We start from the raw sequence: 27,093 nt of genomic DNA on the forward strand, positions 1-27,093 counted from the left end.
ATTCTGGAGTGAAAATTTTCTGCCCCTAGAAATGAAAGTGTGTACCATGTCCAAACCTCATAGGTTCTATTCTAGTGTTTTGGGGCCCCCTTGTGGTGGGGAACTCTTAATCATAAATGGTTGTAGTGAGAGACTTCTGGATTAGTGCCATCTGTCTTCCAATTTGAAATACTTCAGAGGACCTCTAGTGTGCCACTTCCTTGGGGAATGAGGTAAGCAGCGTTTGTTTTGTTTTGTTTGATAGGAAGTATAGTATTGGGGTGGGCTGATGAGTTTCCTTTTTTTGTGCCTGGGCTTGTTAGTTATTTGATTAGTTTGGAAGACGTCTCAGCTAAAATGGATTATCTGGCTGCATAAATTGGGGGGGGTGTTCTTCTGCACTTGTATTCAAGAGATTTCCCTTGGGATGAATATTTTGTCTGATGAAACAGGCTTTCAAATGTTCCAGTCCTGTCCCTGGGCTTGCACTTGCATGGAGGTACTGAAGAAATGACCATCTTTTGTCCTAGTGCACTACAGCTAGCTGCTTGTACTTCAATCTAAGAAGCATTATTAAGGTCATGGTTCAGAATGTAAATGGACCAATGCAGGGCTCAAGCAGTAAGATGCTGATGTGGCAAACAGTCCAAGCAACAACAAAGAACTTTTAGTTTCTGATGAACCCTTGGGGACTGTGCACTGCTGGAGGCAAGGTTTTGTTCTGACCTTCTGCAGACAGGCACACCAGATGAGATGTGCTAGTCTTCTGCTCTGCCCTGTTACATACAGCTTGTCACTGCCACAACTGGAACTAACAGACCATGTTCCCAGCACAGGCAGAAAAATGAATGGGCTTAATCCTTCCTCTAGAAGTTGTCTTTCCCGAGATGAACTGAGACACTAGTGAGGCAAAACTACCACCACTGCTGCCGCTGCTGTTTCTAGTCCATTTTTTGTCTACTAGATCTCAGTCATTCTAAATTCACCTGCCAGAAAAATGCTTTGGATGGTTGTCAGCATCGTCACTCCTCCCAGGACCCTGCTCTGTACCAGCCATAGCAAAATGAAGGAACAAGTGAAGCTGCCCACACAGGGTAAGGCCAGCACCCCCTCCCCCCACTGTTTCACCATTGGTCAGGCTCAGTGGTTTGAATGATGCTGTTGGAGCCACAGTATTGATGGAGTCAATGAAGTTCAGAGGCACAGAATATCCCAAAGAGCAGATTACTAAACTCTTTCCAGGACTTATCAACACTGAACAAGAAAGCCACAGCTTATGCCACTGGCCCCGGTCCCCAGATGTAAAGGGTCTGCTATAATTTAAGTCTCACATCAGGTCCTTGAAAAATGAAATAGACCCTTGCAAGGAAAGGGAAGTAAAATACGTGCGGGCATCGTAACTAGAACCATAATGCGGCAGCTACCGAACGGGGGCAAGGCCCGCACAGGCCATCTCCTTGGATCTCCTGAACATATTTTAACAAACTCCCTCCTCCCCTTGCGCTGGCAGGACCGTGACCGACTCCGTGTTTCGATGCTCGGCCGCTTGTGCCTGCAGCCGGGCAGGAGGCCGGTTCCTCACGCGGGTAAGAGGCTGGACAAATGCGTGGTCAGGATGGTCTAGACAGGGGTCCCTTGGGCCTGGGCTCGAGACCTCCTGAGCTCCGTTCCCGCCCGCCTCGTCTGTACTTCCAGGAGCAGCTGCGGCCCCCGCGCGCCAGCAGAGTCCGCCCGTGTGGCCTCCCCGGGGGAGAGGGGGGCTGCCCCGGCGACGAGCCCTAGAACCAGGCCAGGAGCGCGGAGGTGAAGCTCCACACCCATCCCGGCGGCTCCGGACTCAGCGGGTTAAGCAGCAGCTCGCGCACCACGTCCGCAACTTCGCTTCCGACTCGTTCGCCCAATGGCGAGGTACTTCCGGCGCCGGCCATAGAGACGTGCCTGTCTGGGCACAGCGGTGCCTCGCGCTGCTCTTCGCAGGCGGGTTTCCGGGGCTGTACGGCACGGGCGTCGCGCAGCGTCCGGGACAGTCGCTGCTTGTGCTTGTGACGGATCGGGGGGGCAGGAGGAGCACCGAGCACCGAGGCGGGTTTCTTAGTTGCTGGCGGGGGCAGTGCCCAGACCGGGGCCTCCCACATTCACTTCTGGGGGGTGGGGTCTCGGCTACACGCCCACTTTATGGAAACGGAAGACGCTTCCCGAGCTTACTCTTGCGGCTCTCCGGCTGAGGGCAAGCGAGACTCGGGGCCCCCGTGTCCGGGCTCGGGCCTACGCGTGGGACGCCGGCCAAAGCATTTGGAAGCACCTGAAGCCCCGGGCGGGGTTGGGGGCGCTTGCCAGTAGCAGGGCCACGTGTGGCTCTTGAATGACTCACGGATTTGGGATCGATTTAGATGATTTGGCACAAAAAATTTTCCTTTAAAAAAAAAATATCACGGATCGGTTGTGCCATAAATGTAGCCGTGCTGCTCCTGTGAAAGAGCCGTCACCCAGTTCACTGGCCAGGCATGAGGTAAACTTTAAACTGGCCACAAGTGTCAAGTAATTATGCAGTGCACTGGTGAAGTGGGCAATAAATGTAGACCAACTGCACATTTATCACGAGCTAAAAATGACTCTCCAGTTGTAAAAAGAAAAGAAAAACCAATCGGCTGTAAAGTTAGGGCTTGAAAACATGTCACAACTCTAGTGCTGGTTTCTATGCAGTTTTAATTTGAATGTGTAGCAGGGCCCTCAGGCCCCCGCTGTGTTACATGTATTATACAATTACCAGGTGAATTGTGCAATTTGTTGAGACCAGCTACATGCAAAGTAACTATCAAGCCATAAAAATGTCCATCCAGCTATAAAGTTAGAGCTGCAAAACATGGAATAATTTTTTATAGCTGTTTCCATCTAACTTTTTAATTTGAATGTCTGCTTAAACTTTAATTTGGGATCTTTGCCCCCACAGCTGCGAGCCCTGCCAGTTGAGGAGGTTCCCAGCCACAGGAGTTTTTACTCGCCAGTGCAAAGGGAGCCCAAGACTGTGATCCTGGCCTCCCCCCTGCACTGGCAGTAATGTGTGATGAGAGCTAATTTGCAGTTTCACAAACACGTGTGGCATGGTAGAAAGCATAATTGTATGGATCGCACCTTTACCTGCACATTTAGAGGGGCCCTAAAGCACCTACCACCAGAGGCCGGCCACCTGCCACCAGTGCTGCCTGCAAGGAACTTGATCAGATCCAGTGCTACACCCTTGCAATGACTGTATTGTCAACCCTACCTTAGGTGATGGAAGAGACCTCTAATGAGTGCAAGAATGGAGACTCAGGGCTCATTATGTTGCATCTGTATGTGGGCTAGGATGGGTGGGGCACTGGTTGAAACCTTTGTAGGCTTAAGAGAGGGCTTCCAGCTTGAGCTGCTCCCTGCAAAGCTCTCCCCACTGACTGCTGAAAATGAGTTCTGTAGTTGAGGTCTGCCCTTGCTGAGTAGAGAGTTTGCTGCTTGTTTTTCCATGGGTTTTGCTCTCATTTCCTTGATGTCTGGGCTTATCTATTTCTGTGCTGTCCCGCCTCTGGAGTTGCCAGTCCCTGAGTCACTTCCCTTTTTCAGCTTTCTTTTCTCTTTATTCCCTCTACATAAAGTGTTTTACAAGCTGCACTGTGTGTCTGAGGCATGACTCATCTGCACCTGGCTTGCAGCTTAAAGGTACATGAGATGCTAACTGCTACAGCCATGGTCCAACCAGGTTTGCTGACAATTTAGTCCAGGTTTTGTTAAACTCTGAGTGGTTCCAAGGAAGAAGCCAGGATCTAGGACACTACACTATGCCTGTTATTTCTATCTCAGACTCCTCTCCTTATGGCTGACCCAGTTTTGCTATGGGCATGACAAGTTCCCCTTTTATAGCTGGATTAAGACTAGGACACCTGTCTGGCAGCACCTGGTGGAAGCAGCTTTCTCCCAGCCTGATCTGCCTCTGGCTGTACTTGCTATGTTATAGAGAAGGCAAGAGCAGTGGCCAAGCCCAAGTTAGTGACAGCATGTTCTTCGCGCTGTATAAGAATCCTCCCAGGAATCGCAGCCAGAGCTACTACAGTCATGCTGAGCTGCTCACTCGGGTGTTTTGACTGCTGTTGCTGCACTTATTAATGAGAACCAGAATCGGGGGCAGGCTGATCCATGGGGAACAGCACTGGCACACATTTTGGGTCAGCTCACCTGTTCCTGTGGACTCAGTGCTAGGTCAGGTCTGTTATTAGTCTGAGACTATGGCATCTCCCTCTGGAGCAGGTCAGAAATGCAGAGCACCACAAAGCCCCGCTGTATTACCACCAGCATAATTTCAATGGACCGTTGATTTTCTCCACGTTGTAGGTGGTTAAAGGGACTGAGCTGCTTGTCAAGCACAACCCTGGCCTGGGAACTGGGTAAGACCTGTGCTTCAGGGTCTGAAATGTGAGCTCATCTCCTAGGGAGGTTTGCCTTTGTAGGCTGAGTGCACTTCACCCCTGCCACACTTGCCTCTTCCTCTAGCTCCTTCCAAGGCCAAACAACTCATGTCCCCCATCTCGTGGGCACCCGTGACTCTCTTCCAATAACACACGCACCCTGATTGCTTGTTTGACAGGAGTGTTATTTCTCTGTAGGCTGCTGTTAAATGTTTGTCTAGAGGGGCCAAGGGAGGCTGAGATCCAGTGGAGAGGCCTTGCAGGGACTGAGTGCAGCTGCAACCAGGGTGTGCTTAGCAGCTTAGGTGGGTGAAGCAGGAGTGTTAGTAGCAAAGCCTGAAGAGTTAATTTCTGGACCCTACAATATCCCTCTTCTTCTGGGCCCCTCTCTTGCCCCCTTGGCTGAACCAGCAGGGGGAGGGTGAACTCGTCTCCACTCCTTGAAGGCAGCAGCTTAGGATGGGGACGCTGCTTGGGGTTTACAAGAGTCAAACAGCCAGCAGCCTTTCTTTCATGCTGGCAGGTCCATGCAGTGGCCGGGCGAAGAGAGAGCAGGGAGCTTGATGCTAACTTCTGGCCACCTGCTGTTTAGGGCTGTCCTCCTGCAGGTCCTCCTCATCTGACTGCACTACAGGAGTCTCTGCCCCTTCCTCACTGGTGTCCAGGCTGTTCAGGTCTGTGGAGGCGGAGGATGTGGATGAGATCCGTGATTTGATCTCAGTTGTGTCGGGCACTTGCAGGGTGATCTCGTCAGGGCATTGGCTGGGATCTGTCAAGCAGGGAGAATCAAAATAAGGAAATACAACTGGCAGGTCTGGACCCTGATGTACTCTGTGCCTGGCCCCATCATCTTCCCCAGCCCTGCCAATGCCAGTTAGTGGAGGGTCCTGGGTTTGTGCACTGCACTATTTCAGGGATGGGAGTGCAAGGCTCTTAGGAGTCTGGGCATGAAAGAAGATGAGGCAACAGCCAAGAATTTTTCCTGCCAGGAGAACTGGAGCTTGCAGGGGTAGGGGGGAATCTGAAGATCACTGGGTTTTCTGTGACAGAGGTGCCAGCTCTCTCCAGACCAATGTCAGCTAATGACCCTGGAGCGCCATTTCACTCCTCAGCAGAAGCTAGCTAGCTCCCATTCCCAAATCCCAGCCTGGCTGCAGGGCATGGGCCTCACATTCCTTCTCTGATTTTTTTTTTTGGCAGTGAAGCCTTCCTTATTTAGTTGGTGGAAGCTGGCCTGGAGCTGTTATGTGTGAGGTCTTTTACTGGAGCTTGGCAGAAGCTACTGGTAAAGGGCTTGACTCATTCCCTGTGTGAATCATTGCAGCAAGCGGGGAAGGAGTCCTGGTCTCCCTCCTCATGCAATGACCCAGCACCACTGTGAAGTGAACTCAACACAGGATGTCTGGGGTCAACCTGGTCATCTGCATCCTGAAAGGTTGCAGATGACACCAGGCTGGGGGGAGTAGGGCTCTTGATACATTGGAGGGTAAGGATGATTGCTTGTTTGAGAAGCTGATTTGCTTCTTTATTTCTCTATAGGATTCAGAGTGACCTAGACAAATTGGAGGATTGGAATCCAAAAGGAATCTCATGAGGTTCAACAAAGACAAGTGCAAAGTCCTGCAATAGTCCCTAAGAAGTGCAAGAACAATCCCATGCACCAGGACAGGCTGGGGGCTGACTGGCTGAGCAGCAGCTCTGCAGAAAAGGACCTGGGGGTTACAGTGGACAGTAAGCTGAACATGAGCCAGCACTGTGTCCTTGTCACGGGGAAAGCCAATGGCATACTGGGCTGCATTGGTAGCAGTGTTGCCGGAACATGAAGGGAAGTGATTCTTCCCCTCTATTCAGCACTAGTCATGCCACATCTGGAGTATTGTATTCAGTTTTGGGCCCCCCACTACAGAAAGGATGTTGACAAATTGGAGGGAGTCCAGTGGACATCAACAAAAATAGTGAGGGGGCTGCGGCACGTGACTTCTGAAGAAAGACTGAAGGAACTGGGCTTATTTAGTTTAGAGAAGAAGAGACAGAGAGGGGACTTAATAGCAGCCTTCAGTACCTGAAGGAGGGTCCAAAAGAAGATGGAGCTGGACTGTTCTCAGTGGTGGCAGCTGGCAGAACATGGAGCCAATGGTCTCAAGTTGCAGCAAGGGAAGTTTAAGTTACATATTAGGAAGAATTTTCTCACTAGGGGGGTAGTAAAACACTGGAACAGGTTACCCAGAGAGATGGTGGAGGCTCCATCCTCAGAGGCAGGGCCATCCCTAGGGAGAGGTGAATTAGGGCGACCACCCTGGGTCCTGCGGATTTGGGTGGAGCGGCCGTGGCAATTCTGCACTTCTGCAGGCTTCCCGTCTGGCCTTTCAGCACGCAGCACCTGCCCCCCCGCTGTCGAATCCCCCGTCGGCTTCCTTGTGTCTGGGGGCAGGGCCCCGCACAGGCCGATTTTCCCCATGCCCTGCTTGAGTTGTCTCTGCTTGGAGGTTCTCAAAACCCGGCTAAACAAAACTTTGGCTGGGATGATCTATTTGGGATGGACTAGATGACCTCCTGAGGTCCCTTCCAACCCTAACTTTCTATGATTCTATCTCCCTTGTAATTCTCCACTCCCAGGAGTGGAGGCTGTAGTGTACACAGGACACAGGTATTTATACAATAGCATTGTTCCCTACGATCCATGGTATAAGATTTGAGGTAAATAAAACTTTGCCCTTCTGTACTGCAGCCTCTGTAGGCCACAATGGTGCTGGCTCTGGTAGAGAGCAGTACCGGTAAGGAGCAGTGCCAAGAGGGAACTTTCCGACCCTACAGGCCAAAGCTGCAGGCAGTTTCTTTGCTATTTCTCTTTGGATCTGGAAGATCACAGGAGAGATTGAATAGGCCTAGAGAGCTGAGCTGTTGCAGTCAAGAGACAGCTAGCAGGTGAGGGAGCATATATCCTCAGACTGTACCTACCTGGCAGGGGACTGGCAATGTTGTTGTCCTCTGCCCCACAGCTGAGAAATACATCCACAGCGTCTTGGTCAGAAAGGTCTGTCAAGTCCACCTGCTCCAACATGTCCACGTTCACTTCCATGGAGGAAATGCTGCCTAGGGGAGCTGCAGAGACAGACCAGAAAGCCAGGGGAATACAGGGTGGGGATCATTCCTTAAACCAGGAAAACAGTCTCAGGCCAGCCTGGTGCCAGCAACATGAGAAGACAGTGCCAGAGAAAACACTGTAGTATGCCTTGGTTTCATGCCTGCTAGAACCAGGACAGTCCTGGGGCATGGTTGGCTGGTCGAGGGAGCAGGGAAAGAGCCCTGAGGGTGACAAGCTGTTGGTGTTGAAAACTTAGCTCTGTTTTACAGGTAAGAGGCATGGGGAGGAATTCTGCTTCTGTTTCTGGGGTACCCAGGCATCCAACTCTGTACTGTTCACAAGATATGTAAGCTGACAACCCTGCGTGTGGCATGCTGGTATCTGATCCCTCTCTGTGTGTGACGTGTTGCCTAGCTTCCTGTCCCTCCAGGTTGTTGTGCAAGGACCACTGTTCTTTCCATGCAGCACTATGTGGCATCAATATAATCATGTAATTCTCAAATAATAAACTGACATGCATAGCTCTGAACAGGATTTTTTGTAATGTCCTTTCATGCGCACCCCTCCCCGCCATCACTGCCCAGCACAGACACCTTCCTCCCCAGCACTGGCCAGCACTTACGTCTCCTGTGCTCTATTTGCAGGTGGGACATGGGGAAGAAGAAATCCACCTCATGCTGGAAAACCTCCTCAAAGAACTTCTGCCTGTCACGCAGTTTGAGCTGCTGCTGCTGCTGCACCTGGTCCGAGTCCAGTCCATGCTGCCCGTGCTCCATGTTGGCTGGAGAAGAATGAGATGGGAGGTCAGGCCCAAGCCAGCAGTAAGATGGGGCACGAGGTACCTTTCACAGCCAACAGGAGGCTGCCTCCTTCCTGCACTGTCAGTGGTCTAACTCCATTTTACCTGTGGGGGGTGTATGCTGATTTGCTAACTGTGGGGCTGTCCGGGCCAGGAGTTTCTGACTCTGACTCCAGCCTGGAGTCAACAACCGCAGCAAAAGCCTGCTAATTTGGACATATGTATCCCCTTCTTCCTCCTAGTCTCCAGGCACTCTATAACCTATAAATAACTCCTCTCCCTTGTCGGAGAAGGTTAGTATTGTTAGACCCATTTTCCAGAGAAGGGAACTAAGACAGGCAGCATGAAAGTACCTTGCCTAAGATTAGACTGTCAAGAAAGAACTGTGGTCTTGTAACATGCAAGTCTCTCTTAGCCAGTAGTAGTAGAGGAAGGTGACATTCAGCACCCTGCCCCATGCTGCAGGGAGTCTCTGGGGTGTGTGACACAGCAGACACAGCTCTGGACTTTCCCACTTTGTTACCCAGGGCAGAATTACTGAGTGAATTGTCTCTGTGCATTACCATGCAGGAAGGGGAACTGACATTCGAATCTTACTGAGCTGAGAAATGTGACAGGAATAACATGACATTAACTGCCACTAGCCCTGCCTGCCAACAGATACCCTCCCTACCCCAGTTCATGAGCACAGCCCCATCCTCGTGGAGGACCTCCTTCATTCCCACGCAGACAGTCTAGATCCTGCCAGTACAAACATTTGCATTCTTTTAATTCTTCTCATGGCTCAGCTCTTCCCCCAACAGTGACAGGGAGCCCTTGTGGGTAGAGGCCAGAGCTCTGCTTAGAACCAGAAGGCTGAGGGCCAATTCTTCCTGCTCATGGCAGGGGCCTGACTCAAGATCCCTCCCCCACAGCAGCAAGCTAAGGACCAAAACCCCCAGACAGCAAAAACCTTGCAGCCCATCCAACTTATTCCAGCAGCTGCCTGGATGCTGCCAGGCTGGAGTCTCACCTCCACCAGTCCAGACGTCCTCCCCGCTGTTCTCGTCAGGCCAGCACAGAAAAAAATGTGATGATTGAATTGGACTGTACAGTAACCGTGGAAACTAAACAAACGTCCCTGTCCTAGCACTGACCAAACCCTACTGCCGTGCTAGAGGGTGTGTGCAGGGGGGATGGGGAGGGGGGAGGTGGGGGAGTCTTGCGGCAAACAACTGCCCAAGAGCCCCACCCTGTCTGGCAGGGAGGCAGGGGCTGTGCCTATATCAGGAACAATGTGATGATGAGACATGATCACAGAGGAAAAATATCTTAGACAGTCCTGAGGAAATGCCTCAGGACTTACCTCCCCCACAAAGACCCCCACGCATATGAGCCTCTCAGATCTCACCTCTCCCCACCTCCAAATACCTGTCTGGGCTGAACTTCCCTCCCCCACCCTCTCCTCTGCAATATGCAAAGCAAGACCTGGTTGTCAGATCTGCCCAGCCTGTGCTCATTTCTGCTTCTGCCCATCCCATTACAGCTGGGTCCGGTGCCATAAGTTAGCCAGCCTGGGAGTGGTTCTGACTTCCCCACTTACTGCAGTCTGAGTGCTCAGCTCTGTTCCTGCAGCTGCCTGTCCCTGTGCCCATTTCCAAGGGATAGGACTGCCGGTTTGGGCAAGTGTCCACATAGCCCAGCTCTTGCACTCTGCCAAGACTCTGAGCCTAGTGTGCAGACAGCACCTTAATAATAGATCAAGATTCAGCCCACCGTGCTTCCTCTGCTGGCTTCCAGCTGCTGCAGCGCAAGTCTCATGCACCAGGAGCCCTTGGCACAGGGTGATTCAGAACCCAAACTCCTCCACCATCAGTCTACAGCCCCAGGACAGTGTGTGAGATGGTCTGGGAGCCAGGGGATGGGGGTGAGGGCACAGCTAATGCACAGGCAGGGAGGAGGAGACTGGGGCAGTGTAATTATAGGGTTGCAGGCTGCACAGACAACAGGTTAACCCTGGAGGATTGTGGCTCAGGTAATTCTGGGCCCCTTTAGCCAGCCCTGCTGGTAGTTAATGACAGAACTCAGCTGCTTTGCACCTGCTCTGCTATTTGCTCTTATCAGGGCAGAATCACCAGCTTACCACTCTTCCAGTGAGCCTGCGGCTGTTATGGTGCTGGAATCTGTGGCTAACTGGCTGTGTTGGCCTATGGCTTGTCACAGCTTTCCCAGGAAACGTGGCCAGCCATTCAAGCATCAGCTAGTGCAAAAAGGCCAGGGCTTAAGTCTTGGAGCTTTAGATAACTCTAGTGAAATGCCTGACAGCCAGGTGACAATTCAGAGAGTGTGATCCTGGAGTGCCTGCACTAAGTCTTCCTGTTTTCTCTCTCACTGCTTTCCAGCCGATGGCAATGGGAAAGGAATCCCCTCTCACATGACATCCTCTCCCATTGCTGAGGGGGGTGAGTTCCAAAACCACAGTGCAGTAAAGAACAGAGACCCCCTTCAGGGTTACCTTCCTTCTGCCATAAGATCTTGGGTCTGGAGAATGTCCTTGAGGGTAAATAATCCCCAGCTCGTGATTTGTGTGGCAGGGAGTGTGGCTTGGCTCTGGCACTGGAGTCAGGAAACCAGTGTTCTAGCCCTGGCTTTGGCAGTAACCCGCTCTGTGGCCTTGGGCAACTTCAGTTTTGTTTCTCTTTCCACAGCTTGCCTTGACTAATTAGACAGTGAACACAATAGGATATGTTCTTATCCTCTGTTTGTACAGGACCTAGCACAGCAGGGGGATCTAGACAGCGGTATGACTGTGAAACACAACAGCACAAACAGCAGCCTTGAGACCCAGAAGCTGACATGTTGTAACTTTCCCTTCTAATAGAGCAGTGAGTGCTGTGTCACCTGCACCAGTGTTCTACAAAAGGCAGATTCTACTTTTGAGGTATTCTGCACTCATTTTTTTTTTTTGCTCATCTTTCCCCCATCCCATGATAGTTACGACCATAGGAACATTCAATGGAGCTGACAGGCCATTGGTACTGACATGCTGCTTTCACTCATGCACTGTACTGGAGCCTGAATGAGGGAGATGCACTGGGATGTACATCCCAGTTCCATTAGCAAACCCATTTACAAATGCCTTTCGTTAGCCAGCTGGGCAGCTGGCCACGAGCACTGACATTCCATTATGTAACCACTGCAAGCCTTAAGCAACATATGCAGCTGGGTGACTGGGCCTGACGGACCCGTGACCGCTGTGAGACCCAGAGATGGAGCCTCCTTCCCACTCCCTGTCTCCCCTCCCTCCCTCCTTCCCATTCCCTGGGGCTCCGTTCCTGCATCTCAGGCAATGCAGCAGGGAAACAGCTCAGCTCATGTCCCCACCACTGAACAAGTGCCATTGAGGAAATAAAAGAGAGAAACGCTCCCTCTCTGCCTTACTTCATGTGACTGGTCACATTCTCCTTCCCCATCAATCGCAGGGATTGCCTCATTGGGATGGCATGTTCCCACCGAGTGGCACATTTGTGCACAATGCAGCCCCTGTGCATTGCAGGGAATTCAGTCGGGTTCTTCAATACCTGCTGGTGGTCTCTTTCAGCAGCCACTTAAGAGGCTCACGCACATTCACACTGCCATTCCCAGATTGCTGACCCCCCCAACACGCTTCCCTGGCAGGCTTACAAGAGCATGAAATAACACCAGGCTCCCTGCTGCCTTCAAATCCTTCCGGCTCTTGCTGCTTCTCAGGCACCAAAGCTGACAGAGAAACTGGGTCTGAATGTCTCTGTGGGGCCGGAAGGGGCCTGCCAGCCCCGTGGGAAGGAAACAAATGGGGATTTCCTTGTAATTCCCCATTGGCAGTCCCTGCCAGTCCTAGGAGGCAATGTGAGGAGCAGGAGGGGATGCACTTGGCTGTAGGGAAGCCCCAGTCCCACTCTGGTTCAGCAGGGGCTCCCAAAAGGACCAAGGAAGAAGTGTTTCCTGTGCAGCAGGCTGAAGCATCAGGTCTTTCTGTAATAGCTACTACAGAGACTAATACCAGAAAGCTCAGGGGTGAAAGGAGCTTCCACCTCCTCCCTGCAGGAGGCACGGTTATAGGAGGGCTGGCTGCCTAGAGCTCACAGCCATTCCACTCATCCCCACTCCCGGGGAGGATGTGACAGGAGCACTAACTATGGTCAGATCTCCGAGATTAGGGATGAAATTAGCCCTAGGGGTGTGGCGGCTGAATGGGTTCTTCACAACAGTGAGACCTAATCAGCACCCTGACCAGAGAGCTAAGCCATGAAGGATTTTCTGGCTGTGCTTGCACTGGGAGGAGACACATTTGTTGTTTTTCCTCCTCTTCCTAAGTTTGAGTACAACCCCCTCTCTGTGTAACAGACAGCATGAATGGGTGTGGAGGGGAAGAAGAGAGGGCTTAAAAGAGGCGCAGGGCCAAGAGAGAATGGTGGGGGGCGTTATTTCTTCAGCTGATGTCTCTTTAAATCTCTTGAAAACTTCCCAAGAGATTAAAAAGACAGAGAAGGCTTTGAAGAATGGTATTGCAGTAGGGGATCACTGAGGAGGCTGACAGTGTATGTGGAGGGGATGGAGAGTCTGTTTGCCAGGGTACAGGCTGGTTTTCTATGGAATGACTTCAAGGAACCCAGCTTTCTCTGTCCACTCTGTAGCTGGATCTTTGTCCCCAGCTTTGCTCCAAGGCCCCCACCACTGCAGGTGGACATACAGACCCCAGTCCCACTGTTGCTGGAGAAAACCACAAAGCTCTGGGTGTCAAGCTGAGCTTCCAGAGGGGAACAGGCCAGGGGCACTGTCCATGGGAGAGCTCGCAACTAATGTAGTCAGTCCATCCTAGCAACAGAGCCCTGGGAATGACCCCACAGGAGTAAGCTGCTTAGTGCTCCTGTATGCATTCTCCCTCTCGGGCTTCAGCTCTGGCCTCATACTGCAGCAAAAGCAAAAAATAAACCCAATCCCAGGGAGAGGAAGTGCATGAGGAGGGAGGGAGGGAATTGGTGGCTTTGGCAGGGACAGGGAATGGGAGAAGACAAGCAGGGGGAGAGTGGGACTGTGCTGGGGGAGGAGGTGGCACCCTGTGACCCTCATCTGTGACACCGATTCGGAGCGAACGCTATTCCAGCCAATCTTCAAATCTTCAGTGTCTCAGCACTAAAAATATCCCCACAGCCCAGAGGCTGTGTCACAAGACCCTGCTATTTACAGGGCCTGATTCACTTTATATAGAACTGTGAGCGGGATAAAGCCATGAAAGCATTAGAGAGGGCGAGAGGTAGTAAGGAGGCCCCTCGCCCACCAGGAGAGCATGATGTAGCAGCCGGCACTGGGCCCAGTCCCCTCGCCCCTCTAGCTCCAGCTGAGAGGCAGGTTGAAGAAGCTGGCCTGCAACCTTACAGTTCCTGTCTGGTTCATCCTGACCCTGCTGAGACCTTCACTGACCATGCTGTCCGGGCTCCAGGGAGCACCTCTCAGAACAAATACAGCCTCAGGTCCTGCTGCTCTCATTACCTGCATAAGCCAAAGCAGGACTTTGCCTTTCCAGGCTGGGCCCAGCCCCCCAGCAAGTCCTGGGCCCTGTGCTTGGCCAAGCCTGGTGCTTGATGCTTGAAAGGAAAGTAATCCCTCCCCATCCCAACCACAAAGAATGTGCCCAGACCAGGAGCTCAGGGCTCCTCAGGCTACCATGTGCAGAAGCTTAAGCTTGGACCTCCCCATTCACAGCATATAACAACTAGTAATGTAATGATCTTGTTGCTGACAAAGCGCTGTAAGAGGAGGGTGCTGTCAGCTGCTGTGAGGCGTGGGAGAAGGGGGCTGGTGCGTGGGGAGCTGAGGAGCAGGGAAATAGGGGATACAGAGCCGAGTGTGGGCATGGGAACGGCTGGTTGATGGGTGAGGGAGAGGCGTACTGTGTGGGAGGGGAGGGAGAGGAGCTGGTGGAAGGGCCCTGTGGGTTGAGAGGGGGTTGATGGGATGGGGGTGGTGTCATGTTTGTGGAGGTGGATGCTGGGGGGAGGGGGAGGCGGCATGATGCATGCAGAGGTGGCACATGGGGATGCTGTGGAGGGGTGGCACACAGAGATGGGACACAGGGATGCTGGGGGAGGCAGTGCATGCAGAGGTGGGACACAGGGATGCTGGGGGGGGTGGCACACAGAGATGGGACACGGGGATGCTGTGGTGGGGAGAGGGATGCTGTGAGGGGCAGTGCGCACAGACGGGACGTGGGGATGCTGTGAAGGGGTGGCACACACAGAGGTGGCACACGGGGATGCTGTGAGGGCCAGTGCACACAGATGGGTCACAGGGATGCTGTGGGGGGGTGCTGTGGCACACAGAGATGGGACACAGGGATGCTGGGGGGCAGTGCATGCAGAGGTGGGACACGGATGCTGGGAGGGCAGTGCATGCAGAGGTGGGACACGGATGCTGGGGGGGCAGTGCATGCAGAGGTGGGACACAGGGATGCTGGGGGGGGCAGTGCATGCAGAGGTGGGACACAGGGATGCTGGGGGGGGCAGTGCATGCAGAGGTGGGACACGGATGCTGGGGGGGCAGTGCATGCAGAGGTGGGACACAGGGATGCTGGGGGGGCAGTGCATGCAGAGGTGGGACACAGGGATGCTGGGGGGGGAGGGCAGCACATGCAGAGATGAGGGGTTGCCCTACAGGAGTTGTGGCCCGTGGGTCTGGGCATGGGTTGGCAACGACTGATGCACGTGGGTGGCAGGCTCTAGGGGGCCGCGGGGAGGGTGGCCCATCTCAAGTTTGTTTGCTGCCGCCCGGGGGGTCCGGCCTCCGTGGAGCCGGCACCGGGCAGCGGCTGCCAGGGCTGAGCGAGAGCAAAAGCATTCGCTAAAAAAGGAAAGAGTTCACCGGGGCCGGGGGCAGCGCGGGGGACCGGGTCGCGCAGCCTGCTCCTCCGCGCACCTGCAGGGAAACCCTTGGGGTCAGATCGCCCCGGTGCGCGGGCATGCCCGTGCGCCCGGCCGAGCTCGGGGCTGGGGGCGCGTGGCGGTGCGGGGCGTCTGTGGGCGGAGGTGCCGGTGCCGAGGAAGGAGCCGCACTCACCAGCTCGGCTTGGCCCGGCCGTGCGCTGCGCGGCGGTGCGGTGCGGTGCGGGCGGCGCGGCCGCGCTCCCGTCCCGCGGCGGCGGCGGCTCTGTCTGCGGGAGCGCGGGCGGGGCGGCCGGCGCGGGCGGGACCTACCAAGTGGCGGCGCGGGGCGGGGGGGCCGTACCAAGCCAGGCGGGGGCAGCCCCGCGGCGCGGCTCGGCGCGGTCCGTGCAGCCGGCGCTGCTCGCTCCCCTTGGCCACGGGTCACGAACCTGGGGCTCCCCTCCCGCCCCTCTGTTGTGGTCCTTGGTCCCACGGGATCACTTGTTGCCTTCTCAGTAGCCCCCGGCTTGAGCCACGATCCCGCGAGGCAGCCAACGGGCCTGGGTGGGTGCCGCGGCCCTGGGGCAGAGCATCGCTGCGCAGCGCCCGCGGGCTGCCTGAGCCGGGGGCGGGCGGCGGCCGCCTTGCTGCCGCCCTTCCGAGCCCTCGCTCCTCTCCCCGGTTCTCTGGCGTTCGCCCCAAGCCGAGGAAACCCATGTTAGTCCTCAGCAGCTTTCCCGGTAAAGAAGGCTTGTATCGTTTGACTTGGCTTCCCCAGTGGCATAACAAATAGGCTTGCGGCCCGCGGTGGCGCAGAGCAGACGCTGAAGGGGAGAGCGGGCTGGGTCTGACCCGGGGATTGTCCCATGAGGCTCCCCCTTGCAGCTGCAGGTCGAGGAGGGTCGGATTCAGAGGCTGGGCCCATCGCTCCCCTGCTCGGTAGCTGCTGCTGCCCCGGTCTGTCTCCTGGCCCTTTCTGGCACTGCTTCGGTGCCTTCTCCGGTTTGTCCCTCCGGCTTCTGGGTGCAGCAGTCACTACTTGCTCCCAGCCTTGGTCACAAGCCTCGGGCACACCGCTGGGAGGCTGGTTTTGCTGTGAGAGGATGTGCTGGGGGTCATCTGCCTCAGTGATGATGCCCTTGGGTGCCAACCTGTGCACATGGTACTGAGGGGAGTGTTACTGGTAGGTTCAGCGAGTGTTTGTGCATACCCAGGAAATACCACACAGCTCTGCAGGCGGGTCCCTGGCCAGGCCTGGCCTAGCATGGAGCATGGGGGCATCTGTACAGCCTGGTGGGGGTGCAGACCTGGAATAGCAGGAGGGGTGAGGGGCAGTGTTCAGGCCCCTGGTTTCAGCAGCTGGACTCTACAGATCCAGACTGCACCTCATTCGTGATGCCGAGTAGAAAACCCAGCACGGTATCACTGAGCCAGCCAGTGCTACCAGTTCCTCAAATCCATATGCCTCACCTTTCACCCTGCCTACCATGTGTGTCCTCCCAGCTCAGAGTGCCAGAGGCCAGGCCTGCAGCCCAGGGCCAAGCACTAACTGGAGACTTGGGGACATTGTCTCTTACTCCCACACCTGCGAGTAGAGCCTTAGATTTTAATGGGGCTAATTAAAGACTTAGTTACAGTCAGAGTGAGAAAGGGTGGCAAAATCAGGAGAATTATATTAATGCTAATAATGCCACGGCCTCCGTTACCTAGCGCTCTACTTGCTTCATTGGAGAAGTGTGAATTCTCAGCATTACGCAACATTGCCCCCTGCAGACAGAACAGAGTGACACATCCACCCACATGCCCCACTGAACACCACTTCTATTTACTGTAACTATAAAAACAAGCCATGGGTATTTAAACTAACTGTACCTGCTCATGGCCATGAGGACTGGCCCTGGGATAAAGGCGGTGGGGGTAGAAATGGCACTGCTTTGCACAGCAGTCTGTTGCAAACAGACAGCAACCCTGGGAAGTGAATCACCAAGACTATGTAGCCTTAAGGACAGATCTTACCAACCCTGACAGGTGCCTGATGGGTGTGTCTCTGCTGTTTACACTGGCATCATGTACAGCAGTTATTGTTCCAGTAAAGTCTCCCTGAGTTGTACTGCATCAGTAGGAGTCAACATAAGGACTAATGCTTACATTACTGGGAGATGACAGCAATCTGAGTTCATCTGAGACCCTGCTGCAGACTCAGATGGCTTTTTCATAACCCTGGCACAAAGTACAGTTCCCTCCAGAGCTCCTGAGGGGAGCTGGCATCCAATCGCTTGGGTCATCAGAATAAAATGTAACATGTCTTGTTCCTCCTGCATTTCCTGCTCATGTTTCTTTCTTCTATTACAGGTTTGCAGAAAACAGGAGGTGACTCAGGCCCCTGATCCCTGTGACTGGGTGGGAGGAGGTGAGAGAGTTAGGGAACAAGTTAGCTGCAAAGTGAGAGGTGAAGGAGCCCTTGCCAAGTGGTGAATCATCAGGCAGTGAAAATAGATCTTATTCTTTATGGGCAATGCGTAGAAGAGGCTGTAAGTGAGAAGCAGCTTGATTTGTTCATTAAACTGTAGAAGCAGAGAGAGAAATGGACCATTTGCCATAGACAAGGAAGAGCTTCTTCCCTAGCGAATGAGGCAGTAAATTACAACCAAGCTAGAGTGTCATTCACTGTCTTGGAGCCCCTGGTAATACTAAAGCTCCCTCAGAGGAATGATTGTAGTTTGGGACACAGGGGAGATTGGGAAGCCTTCCATTTCATTGAGGGGGCAGAGATGTTGTGAAAGAGACCTCCAGTGAGCTGGAGAAGCACAGAGAAAATGTGGTGAAGTAGATGGTGATGTAGGAGGTCATGTTAGGTGTTAATTGTGCTGATTTTCTTTTATACAGTATCATTAAATCACTGTGCTATTTTGAACTGTCCAAGCCACAACCCCAGCTGTCTGCCAGAGTTTCACTGCAGGTAAGTTCTTTTTTTGGGCAGGTTATACTCACCACACCAAGATGCCACTGACCTAGTTAGTGTTTTCCACAAATGCTGAGGAGGTTTACAGAAGGCAGTGGCATCTTTGGAGTGCCTCCCCTTCTCCCTCATTTTCTGCCGTCTGGGTGTGTTGAGATATGGTGACTCAAGGGGCCTCCTAGCATGGCAGAGTTAATGCCTGCCCCATCCTATGTAGGAAGTGGAGCCTGGGAATTATTATTACCTGTGGGGACCTGGTTCCCTTTGTCTGACCAGCACCATTATTTGTGATCTAAACCATCCATTAAGGCCACTAGAGCCCAAGACACTAGGAGAGCTGTGAAGAGAATGGCAGTTCCTTTTTTGGAGAATTTCAAAATTTGTTTGCAGTCTGTTTCAGATAAAAACCTACAAATCACAAAATTCTCTGGGAAAGAAAAAAGAAAAAATAATTAAAAAAACTAATTTTGCATTAGTCAAGAAGATTTTGTTGTAAGTTGTTACAGTGTCCCAGTCTAATACAGAATAATCTCTGTTGCAAATAAAATGCTGTTTCAAAAGGAAAAAAATAAAAAATATTAAGTCAGTGTATGTCAACATGAGACATTTTGATGTTGTTGCAATGTTTATTCTTCTTTTCCCGTTCTATATGTTTTCACTCAGATTGATAGAATTTGGTCGAATAGTGCATTTTCAATAGAATTGCATTTTTTTCCAATGGAAAACACTCCACCAGGCTTTTCTGACCAGCTCAGTTTATCAGTCCTTCTTCGCATAGCTTCCCAGCTACAGCCATAGCCCATAGCTTTTGTGGCAAACCAGAGGCTATTCTGCCTTGTTGATCTGGAAAAACCTTCAGCGCCCTTGATAGATTTAGTCAGAGAGAAACAATTCCAGGCCTAACCCCATTTTATTGTTGCTGCATTTTGTATGCAGGGCCATGGCTTGGTTGGATCAGCACCAGAAATACGTAAGACCACAATCCCCTTATTAACAACTCTGCTTTGCACCACTGTCAGTCATACCAGATTACCAACAACCCAGTCTCCCAGAGGAAGAGACCTGCATTTCATCCCTCCAGTCCCACCACAGTGCTGTCTGTCCTTCTGAATCTTTGGCGAAACCAGAGCTTTACCACCTCCTGCAACAGACCATCTCCCTGGGAACAGCCTGTTTCCTTTCAGCCTATCTCCAACTCTTAGGAGACAGCAGCTAGTGGTCCTCAAAAGTTAGTTCTTAGGGCAAGGTGTTTCACGAAGCTCTTCAGGGCTTGTTGAATTGCAGTCTGGCTGCTTCTTTGGACTCCATATCATGCAGACATCTCCAACTGCAAGCTGTCGGCATGGGAGCTGGTACAACTGAGCAGTTTTGTCTGGACAGCAGGAGGACCATCCTCTGCCCTGAACAAAGAAGGGATATTCCTGGAGCACCTCCATACACACCTGGAGAGGAGGAGAATTGAGGCTGCATGTTATTATATAGGACAGCAACACTAGCTTCCAAATTGCTCCTGCTCTCCCTCCAGTAGCACAGGTCCCTCCACTGTGCCAGATACTGTACAAATGCATAATGTGAGACAAGCCCTTGCCCAAAGAACTTAGTAGCTAGATAGACATGACAGGCAAGGGGCTGGGGGGGAAAGGCACACCGAAGGGGAGAGACTTGCCCAAAGTCATGCGGCAGCTCCATAGCAGGTCAGAGAAGAGAACCCGTAGATACACCTGAATTCAAAGTGACATCGTCTGGTTGCCTAAACAGGCAAACTCATCAAAACAGGAAGAGCTGCCCCAGTAGGACTGACCAGCTTGTACAGGGGGCACTCGTTCAAGGGCCAGCCCTGTGCAGCTCCTGAGGACTCTTGAGTTTTGATCACTAGTCTGTCCCAATGGTGCCCCTGGCATCAGTAAAATGATTGTGCACTTCATTGTGGTTTTTAGAAACACACTTGGTTCTTAGCTCTCAAGGAGGTTAGAAGAAACTTGGTGTTCACCACCTCTGAATTAAGCTGGCCTTTAGGTTCCATGACCAGCTACTAAGGTCCTGGTATGGATGCCCTTCTGTGAGGCATGCAAGCTAAAAGGAAGTGTTTTGCTCCTGGGAACCAAGCCTGTGGTGCTGTTGTTGGGGAACTTTAGCACTGACTCCTCTTTCCAGCCCTCTTCTCACCCATAGCCCACTTCTGGCATCTTCTGTCAGACTGAGACTGAAAGCCCCACAGCACTGAGTCCATATTTTTTTCTGTATATGTATCGGGTTGACGCCCTTGAGGTCTGACTGCACTACAATAATAAATAAACTTTCTGTGCTGCCTTGAACAGTTTTCAGTTGCTAGGTGTCTGGGGTTCTCTGGGTATAAAAAGGAGCTAATAATGGAAAATAATAATGTCCATCCCTATAGACGTGCAACTTTCACTAACAAGGTTTAGTAAAGCATTTTGATTTCCTGAGATGATACCAGTGACAAAAGTGTGAAGTGTTATTCATTATGTTTCAGGCATTATCTAGGTTGCAACCATATTGGTCTAGAGGAACAGACAATCAGGATTCATAATAGAAATTATGTCTTTTATTAGATCAGCAAGATTTTTGCAAATAAAAAAAAAAAGAATTTTTTCGAAAAAGTTTTGTTGGTCTAGTACAGGGGTGGGCAAAATGTGGCCCACCATGCCATTCTATCTGGCCTGCGGGGCCCCCCCCCAGAAAGTAGAAAATTAATATTTATCTGCCCCTGGCTGTCTATCATGTGGCCCTCGATGGCTTGCCAAAACTCAGCAAGCGGCCCTCTGCCCAAAATAATTGCCCGTCCCTGGTCTAGTAAAATATATCATCTCTACTATGAGTCCTGATTAATTATGTTTAGCATTCATAGGCCTGTTCAAGAGAGTGAAGAGTAGGAGGTTACTCTGATTAAACTATGATATTCTCTCTGGTATGGGAAGTATTGACATTTTCTCTCTCCCCCTAGCAGATGAGGACAGTGTGAAGGAACTCTAGTACACACCTTCATTTCCTGTTTCCTGAGGTAGACTTCTACCGAGGCAAACCCAGCATGATGACTCTTCTGTATCAGTCCCACCATGCAGGAGCTGAGCTGGAGCTCAGGGCTGGCCTCTGGACACTTCAGGAAGTCCTCCAGTTGTAAGTCTTCTACTCTCTTCTGCTCCCCACTAGCTAGCACAGCAAGGGAGCCCCTCGTGAAGTGAGGCAGCATGAAAACAGTGCTTAGTGTAGGGAACAACATAGACCAGGCTTCTCTCTTGGAGGCAAGTTCACCATGACCCACCACAGTAGTTTGGATTTGAGAAATGACTGCAGGGGCAAGGGGCTGTGAATAGACGAGTGCATAAGAAGATGGCATGGAAGACCCCACTAGTGGTGGAGAAAGGTGTTTGGGGACTGAGGCAGGAGTTGGAGGGGATTTATGAAAGCTTGTATCAAATGGTGGCTTCCTGTGACTCTTCCTGGAAGGTAATTCAGAATGGTTAGAGCTACCAGAACCTGGAAGGACTGAGCTGGGGTGGAGATGACTTGTTGCTGCCAAGGCAAGCGGGGGTGCCCCATGAACATCTGGGGCTGCGATACTAGCTGACCACAGCATATTATTTTGGTTGGGGATGTGAGTGGTGTAGCCAAGCTGTTTTATACCTGCTTGCCAGGAGGGGGCAGCCAGTCCATAGTAAATGCATGCAGGTCCACTGGAGAAGTTTGGAGATGGGGCAGAGCTGGCTACAGGTTGGTGGAAGCTGTGAGGTTCCTTTGTCTTTAGGTTTATAGAGGCTGTGGCTGAACTCTCCATGGAAGCTGTGGCAAGAGGGTCAGAGGGTTGTCTTGGAGGGTCCAGCCGTCCCCTAGCATCCTTCTGGGGACTCTTTTTAAGCCCTTCCATCTGTGTTCCTGTCTGAGGAGGATCTTTGCTAACAGAAGTCAGTGATCCAGCTGAGCCACTTGCAAGATGTGGGGCTTGGAGAAGTAAGGGGCAGGACTGTGTACTTGTGAAATGATACAACCAAGAGGCTTTCTTCATGTCTCCACCACTCCAGAGAGGGACCAAGTTGGAGAATTTTCCTGGGTGGGGGAGCCTGAAGTTGATCACAGGGGGAGCCATGGATCCTGGAGGTGAGGACCACAGGCAGCACTGCTCTGCACTATGGGAAGCACTTGGGGTTGAGTTTAGGCTGTTTGTATCCCCTGCATCTGGATGGTGCCTATAGATGTGAGCAGACCCAGCTAGTTGCAACCCTGAAGGGTGGGGGCAATTTATTCTCTCACGTGGGACCAAGCCAGGAAGTTGTTTATGCAGCTGGGGATGGAGACATGAACTTTTAGTTCCCTTCTCCATGCACCTGAGTGATCTGGCAATCTCCAGGTACTCACTGGGTGGACAGGGCTGGAAGAAAGCACCAATTCTGGCTTCTGTGGAGGTGGGTGAGGCAGATTGTTCACCTTTATCTGGCTCAGGGAAAGCCTTTCCCTCCATAATCTCACGTTTCTTTGGTGGTAGGCTGAGCTGGCTGTGCGGGAGCCATTCTGTCCGTGTTCTGCTCCTGTTCCCTGAGCAGCTGGAAGCTGCAGACAACTCATGTTCCTGAAGCATCTTGTGTAGGTACAAGAAAGGTTTCACCCCTCCAGCTCTGAAGGCAAGAGCAGCTAGAGCAGGGCTGAGCACAGGATCGCATATGCAAAGAAACAGAACAGTTTCATGATGCGGATGTGATATGTGACCACAATCACACATTGCTTCTGCAGCACCGCTGCTCTTGGCACCTATGCTGGAGTAGCTAAGCACCTCACAAGAGGTAGGAACTTCTACTCACAGCATCTCTATGAGACAAGGGCACACCACCCCCATTTCAGATGCAAAACTGAGGCACAGACAAATAACATGTGGTGCTCAAGGTGACATAGGAGGTCCAGTCAGAAGGAGACCTCTATTTCACCTCTATTGGATTAACCCATGTTTGCTGGGCACTCTGTTTTAAATAACAGAATTTGTGGGAATGCAGTCAAAATCCCCAACCCCTCTCCCCTCATAATTTATGTCAATGTTTTCAAGAGTTCACAGGGATCTGAGTCTCTCAAATGCAGCCAAAGGCTTCCTTCAGACATATTAAAACCATCAGATACTCGTTCCCCAGCTGAGACTCATCTGTAACACTGACAGCCCTGTCCAAATGACCATGCCTGGCTGCATGAGTGACTGGTGTCTCCTGACTCTGGGGGGGCACCTGCAGAAGCCGCTGACAGTGGCAGCCCTGTCGGGGGGCACCAGCCCTACCGACAGCATCAGTGTCGACCATCAGTGGGGGCACCAGCCCCGTTGGGAGGGCACGTGCACCCCTGTGCACCCCCTACCAGTTGCCTATGCCTGGTTGCCAGGAGGAAACATCATCCTGCACAAGATCATGGATGAAATGGATGCCCAGATCCCCTCATCTTCTTCCCTTCAACCTGAACCAAACCCGTCATCATGAACAGAGGCTCTGAGGTAGGCTTAGGCTCAGGGTGGGACCTCTGCTGTGCTCTACTGGTTCTGGGATCCCCTCTGGGGTGTGAAGCCCTTCCCAGGGAGAGGTTTGTCCAACAGGGCACGTACAGGGGGGATGCAACTCCCTTTCATCTGGTCAGAACTCATCAGCTGAACCAAATTAGTCCTCAGATCAGAGCAGAAACCCCAGCAGCTAAGATCAGTGCCCAAGGAGGCAGTGCAGCCACTGCAGGAGCTATCCCCAAGCCTGGCTTTTCTCCTCCCTAGCATCTGCTGCCCTTAAACCTCATCCCCAGAGCTTTCTCCTCTAAATCTTACCTTAAAATTTTCCCCTGAACATCCAGTGTACCCCTCTGCCCTACTGGGCCTCCCTGGGCTTGGCTCCTGAATTATGTTACCCATCCCTGAGGACATCTGCTCTGCCCCAAGAGAACAGAGGGCTCTGAGTCCTGCAGAGGTAGACATGTTCCCCTCAGGTCTCACTGCTAGCCCTGGCCTCCCTCCCACCTACTGCCCCTGAGATTCCTCAGGTCCCTCTCAGAAATGGTGGTGCGCTTTTTCTGCTGCCCAGGGCAGGCAATGGGCAAGCAAGCACCTTACCTGTGTTGTGGATCTCCAGCTGGGAAGGACCTGTAACAGGCTTGGCAGTTAGGAGCTTGCCCTGTCTGTCTGTGTGCACTGAAGCACTGATGAATAAGGTCACCCAGCTGGTCTGTGTGGGAGGCTTCCTCACATATACACATACTGCCTCCAGTGTCAGCCCAGGGACTTATTTTGAAGCAGCCAAACTAAGGGATTTGGGACCCCTTCTAAATACATGCTGGAGAGCTCTGCCACTAGGAAACATGAGCCCTTTCTCTGCGGGAGGGAGAGAGCGCAAGTGATGGCATTGGGGTGGGGGCGGCTCAGGAAGCAGCCTATACCACACAGGGTTTTCTGTGCCTTCTACAGAGCTTTACAAGGTGACCCCAGCTGCAGCCTTGGTAATGAGGGGAGAGGGGAGAGCTGGCTTAGGGCCACCACAGATCCCAGCAGCACCTGCAAACAGCTCCATTTGAGCAAGGCAGGTGAAAACCTTGGCTCCTGCACATTGCTTTTGGGCAAAGTTTGGGTGCCCTTGCCTTGGGCCATGTTCACTGTTGGTGTAACCCCAGTGAAATCCGGGGGTGGGGAAGCTTCCTGCATCTGGCTCTGCTCTCCCAGCACAGAGGTAGGTGGAGAAGCAGAGCTGAAACGGCCTCCATCAGCATCTGACATTTCACATGATGCTCTTTGTCTCCTGTGATGTGGCTAAGACTGACCAAGCACTAGCACATTCTCCAGCTCAGCGTGGCATATGTCTCAGTCATCTCAGAACTGAGCGCTGGGAACGGGGTGGGGAACCCCACTGAGTCAGAGAGGCAAGATGGTCGTTCAGGCTCGGTGACAGACCACTCTGTGTGGAAAATGTGGACGATTGTGACCAACGCTGTGGCTTGACCAGGTTAATAGGTGTCTCTAGATCAGTTAGACCAAGGCCTTATCAGGTCATCTCCTGCCTCTGCACATGGGACCAGCTGTGCAGTGTGGTGCGTCAGGGTTGGGATGGGGATTTCCAGTCAGTTGTGTGTGAAGCAGGTGGGTTGATTGTGGCTGTGCCTTAGTTCCTATCTGCTTTTCAATGCTCTCCTTATGCTGCTGTCAAGAACAGTAGATGGCTAGAAGTGGGTCCCTTGATGTTGGGCTAAGCGCTAAGGAAAGGATGCTCACAGATGCTTTCTCACATGGTGCAGGTAGAAAGGCACCCCTGGATTCTTTAAGAACTCTCCTTGTCACTGTGCCTCTCTATCTTTCAGTACCTGTGCTAGGAACAGCTTGCTCTTCCTTCCCCCAGCTACTGTTGAGAGCAGCAGAAAAATGCCCCCAGAAGAGCCCGAGTGGCTTTTTGTAAGACCTTGGAGGGTTCCCTGAGGAGCTGGAGCCTGTGGGCTGCCATGCACAGATCCACTGCTGGCAACTATGAGCTTTGTGCTTCATTTTAACGAGGCAGATTTCACAAATATACAAAGCTCTGCTCTGATGTCCCCTTCCACCCCCAAGCCTGAAACTAGGCTGCTGTATAGGTCTTTGTGTGCCTCTGTGATGAATCAAGCGCTAGTAACATCAAAGGGAGGAGGCAGGGAAAGTCAGAAAAAAGCAAGAGATTCAGACAAGGAGGTGACAGTAGGAGCTGCAAATAACACACGTGCTGAGTGCGCACGCACACATTCTGGTATATGGACATGCATGCACATGCACACAATGCTTCAAATCCAGCAGTATTACACACATGCTTGCAGTACTAGGCTACCCATGTGCAGGTGCCTTAAGACCCAGCTGCACTGCTAGAGACACACACCTGTATTAAATACATGCAACAGACCAAATCACACTGGCACCTCCAACACATCCTGGGGTGCCATAGGATTTTTTCAACGGCGTCATGGGCTGCTAGAGGTATGCCAACACCTACATGTAATTTCCAAGATAAACCTGAAGGTTTCAAATAGGAGACCATAGTGTCAAAAGTATTCTGACCTGCTGTGGTTTTGCTGAGTTCTTTGCAACAAAAAAATTGCGTTGTTATTTTTCTATAGTCCAAAAACAAGGGAAAGCTAAGAGCTAGCATTTTTCCAGGGGTGCCTTGAGTCTAAAAGGTTGAGAACCACCGTCCTAGATAAACTGTCCAGAATGTTATACCAGGATAGGCTGGGGAAGTATCAGTCTTACCAGTGTTTATTCCCCATGCCATCCAAAGATTAAGGGATAAATTAAGTCTTACTTTGACCTGTGTTTCTGAGCAAAAACCCAATTCTCCCCTCTGTGTCAGACCTTACCATACTGCCTTGTAGGTACTCCAGCCCCCATCCAGAACTGCAGAAGGAATTCAGAGACATTCTTCTATCAAACCTTGTGTACTCCAGTTCTGTGACCACCACCTGACCAGGATTCTTCATTGCAATCTTTGGAGCCATGTCTCAAGAGCAGGCATGGATCCCTGTCTCCAAGGCATTCCCCAGAGCTCAGCATTTGCCCCTTCATAGTCTCTTTACATGAGAAGTCATGAGAATCATGGAGCTGCTAGGAGCTCTGTGAAAAAAGCTTGTTTATGCTCATTATTCATTATTTGTATAGACTTTTCACTCCTATTGTTTGATTCATTGTGGATTACATGGACAGAGCTACTTTCATTTTGTGAATGTGGAACCTGAAGCGTGAAGAGATGCATTGACCATTCTTAAGGTCCCACAGTGAGGTGTTTTCAGCCTTGGAGTGGGACATTCAAGGCTCTGAGTCCTGGCCATGCTGATTTGCTCTCTCCAATTGTGATCTGTCCCATCTGAAGGAAGAAGAAGCCCTCACTCCTGACACAACAGCCTCCACTTTTCTCTTCCCTCTGGGTGCACTGCCCCCAATTTGTAAGCCCCACCTTGTGCCTCTCATTACTGAC

General features: G+C 52.0%; 1 protein-coding gene and 1 long non-coding RNA gene across 2 annotated transcripts; one reads left to right on the top strand and one right to left on the bottom strand.

The window, feature by feature from the left end:
• Positions 1-1,912: 1,912 nt before the first annotated feature.
• On the top strand, positions 1,913-27,063 carry LOC149856615 (uncharacterized). The gene is made up of 7 exons (XR_016438394.1): positions 1,913-2,061; positions 8,145-8,321; positions 11,049-11,219; positions 17,533-17,590; positions 18,067-18,139; positions 21,105-21,277; positions 21,906-27,063. It is a non-coding gene; the product is annotated as an uncharacterized LOC149856615 (long non-coding RNA).
• On the bottom strand, positions 2,865-8,276 carry DBNDD2 (dysbindin domain containing 2). The gene is made up of 3 exons (XM_090020935.1): positions 8,123-8,276; positions 7,374-7,517; positions 2,865-5,184 (listed from the first exon to the last, which is right to left on the bottom strand). Exons 1-3 carry the CDS (start codon positions 8,274-8,276, stop codon positions 4,982-4,984), a joined length of 501 nt encoding a protein of 166 aa, XP_089877061.1. The 3' UTR covers positions 2,865-4,981.
• Positions 27,064-27,093: the final 30 nt, after the last annotated feature.

Source organism: Crocodylus siamensis, chromosome 10 (genome assembly GCF_052110815.1).
Source record: "Crocodylus siamensis isolate JL-2025a chromosome 10, ASM5211081v1, whole genome shotgun sequence".
Lineage (NCBI taxonomy): Eukaryota > Metazoa > Chordata > Crocodylia > Crocodylidae > Crocodylus > Crocodylus siamensis.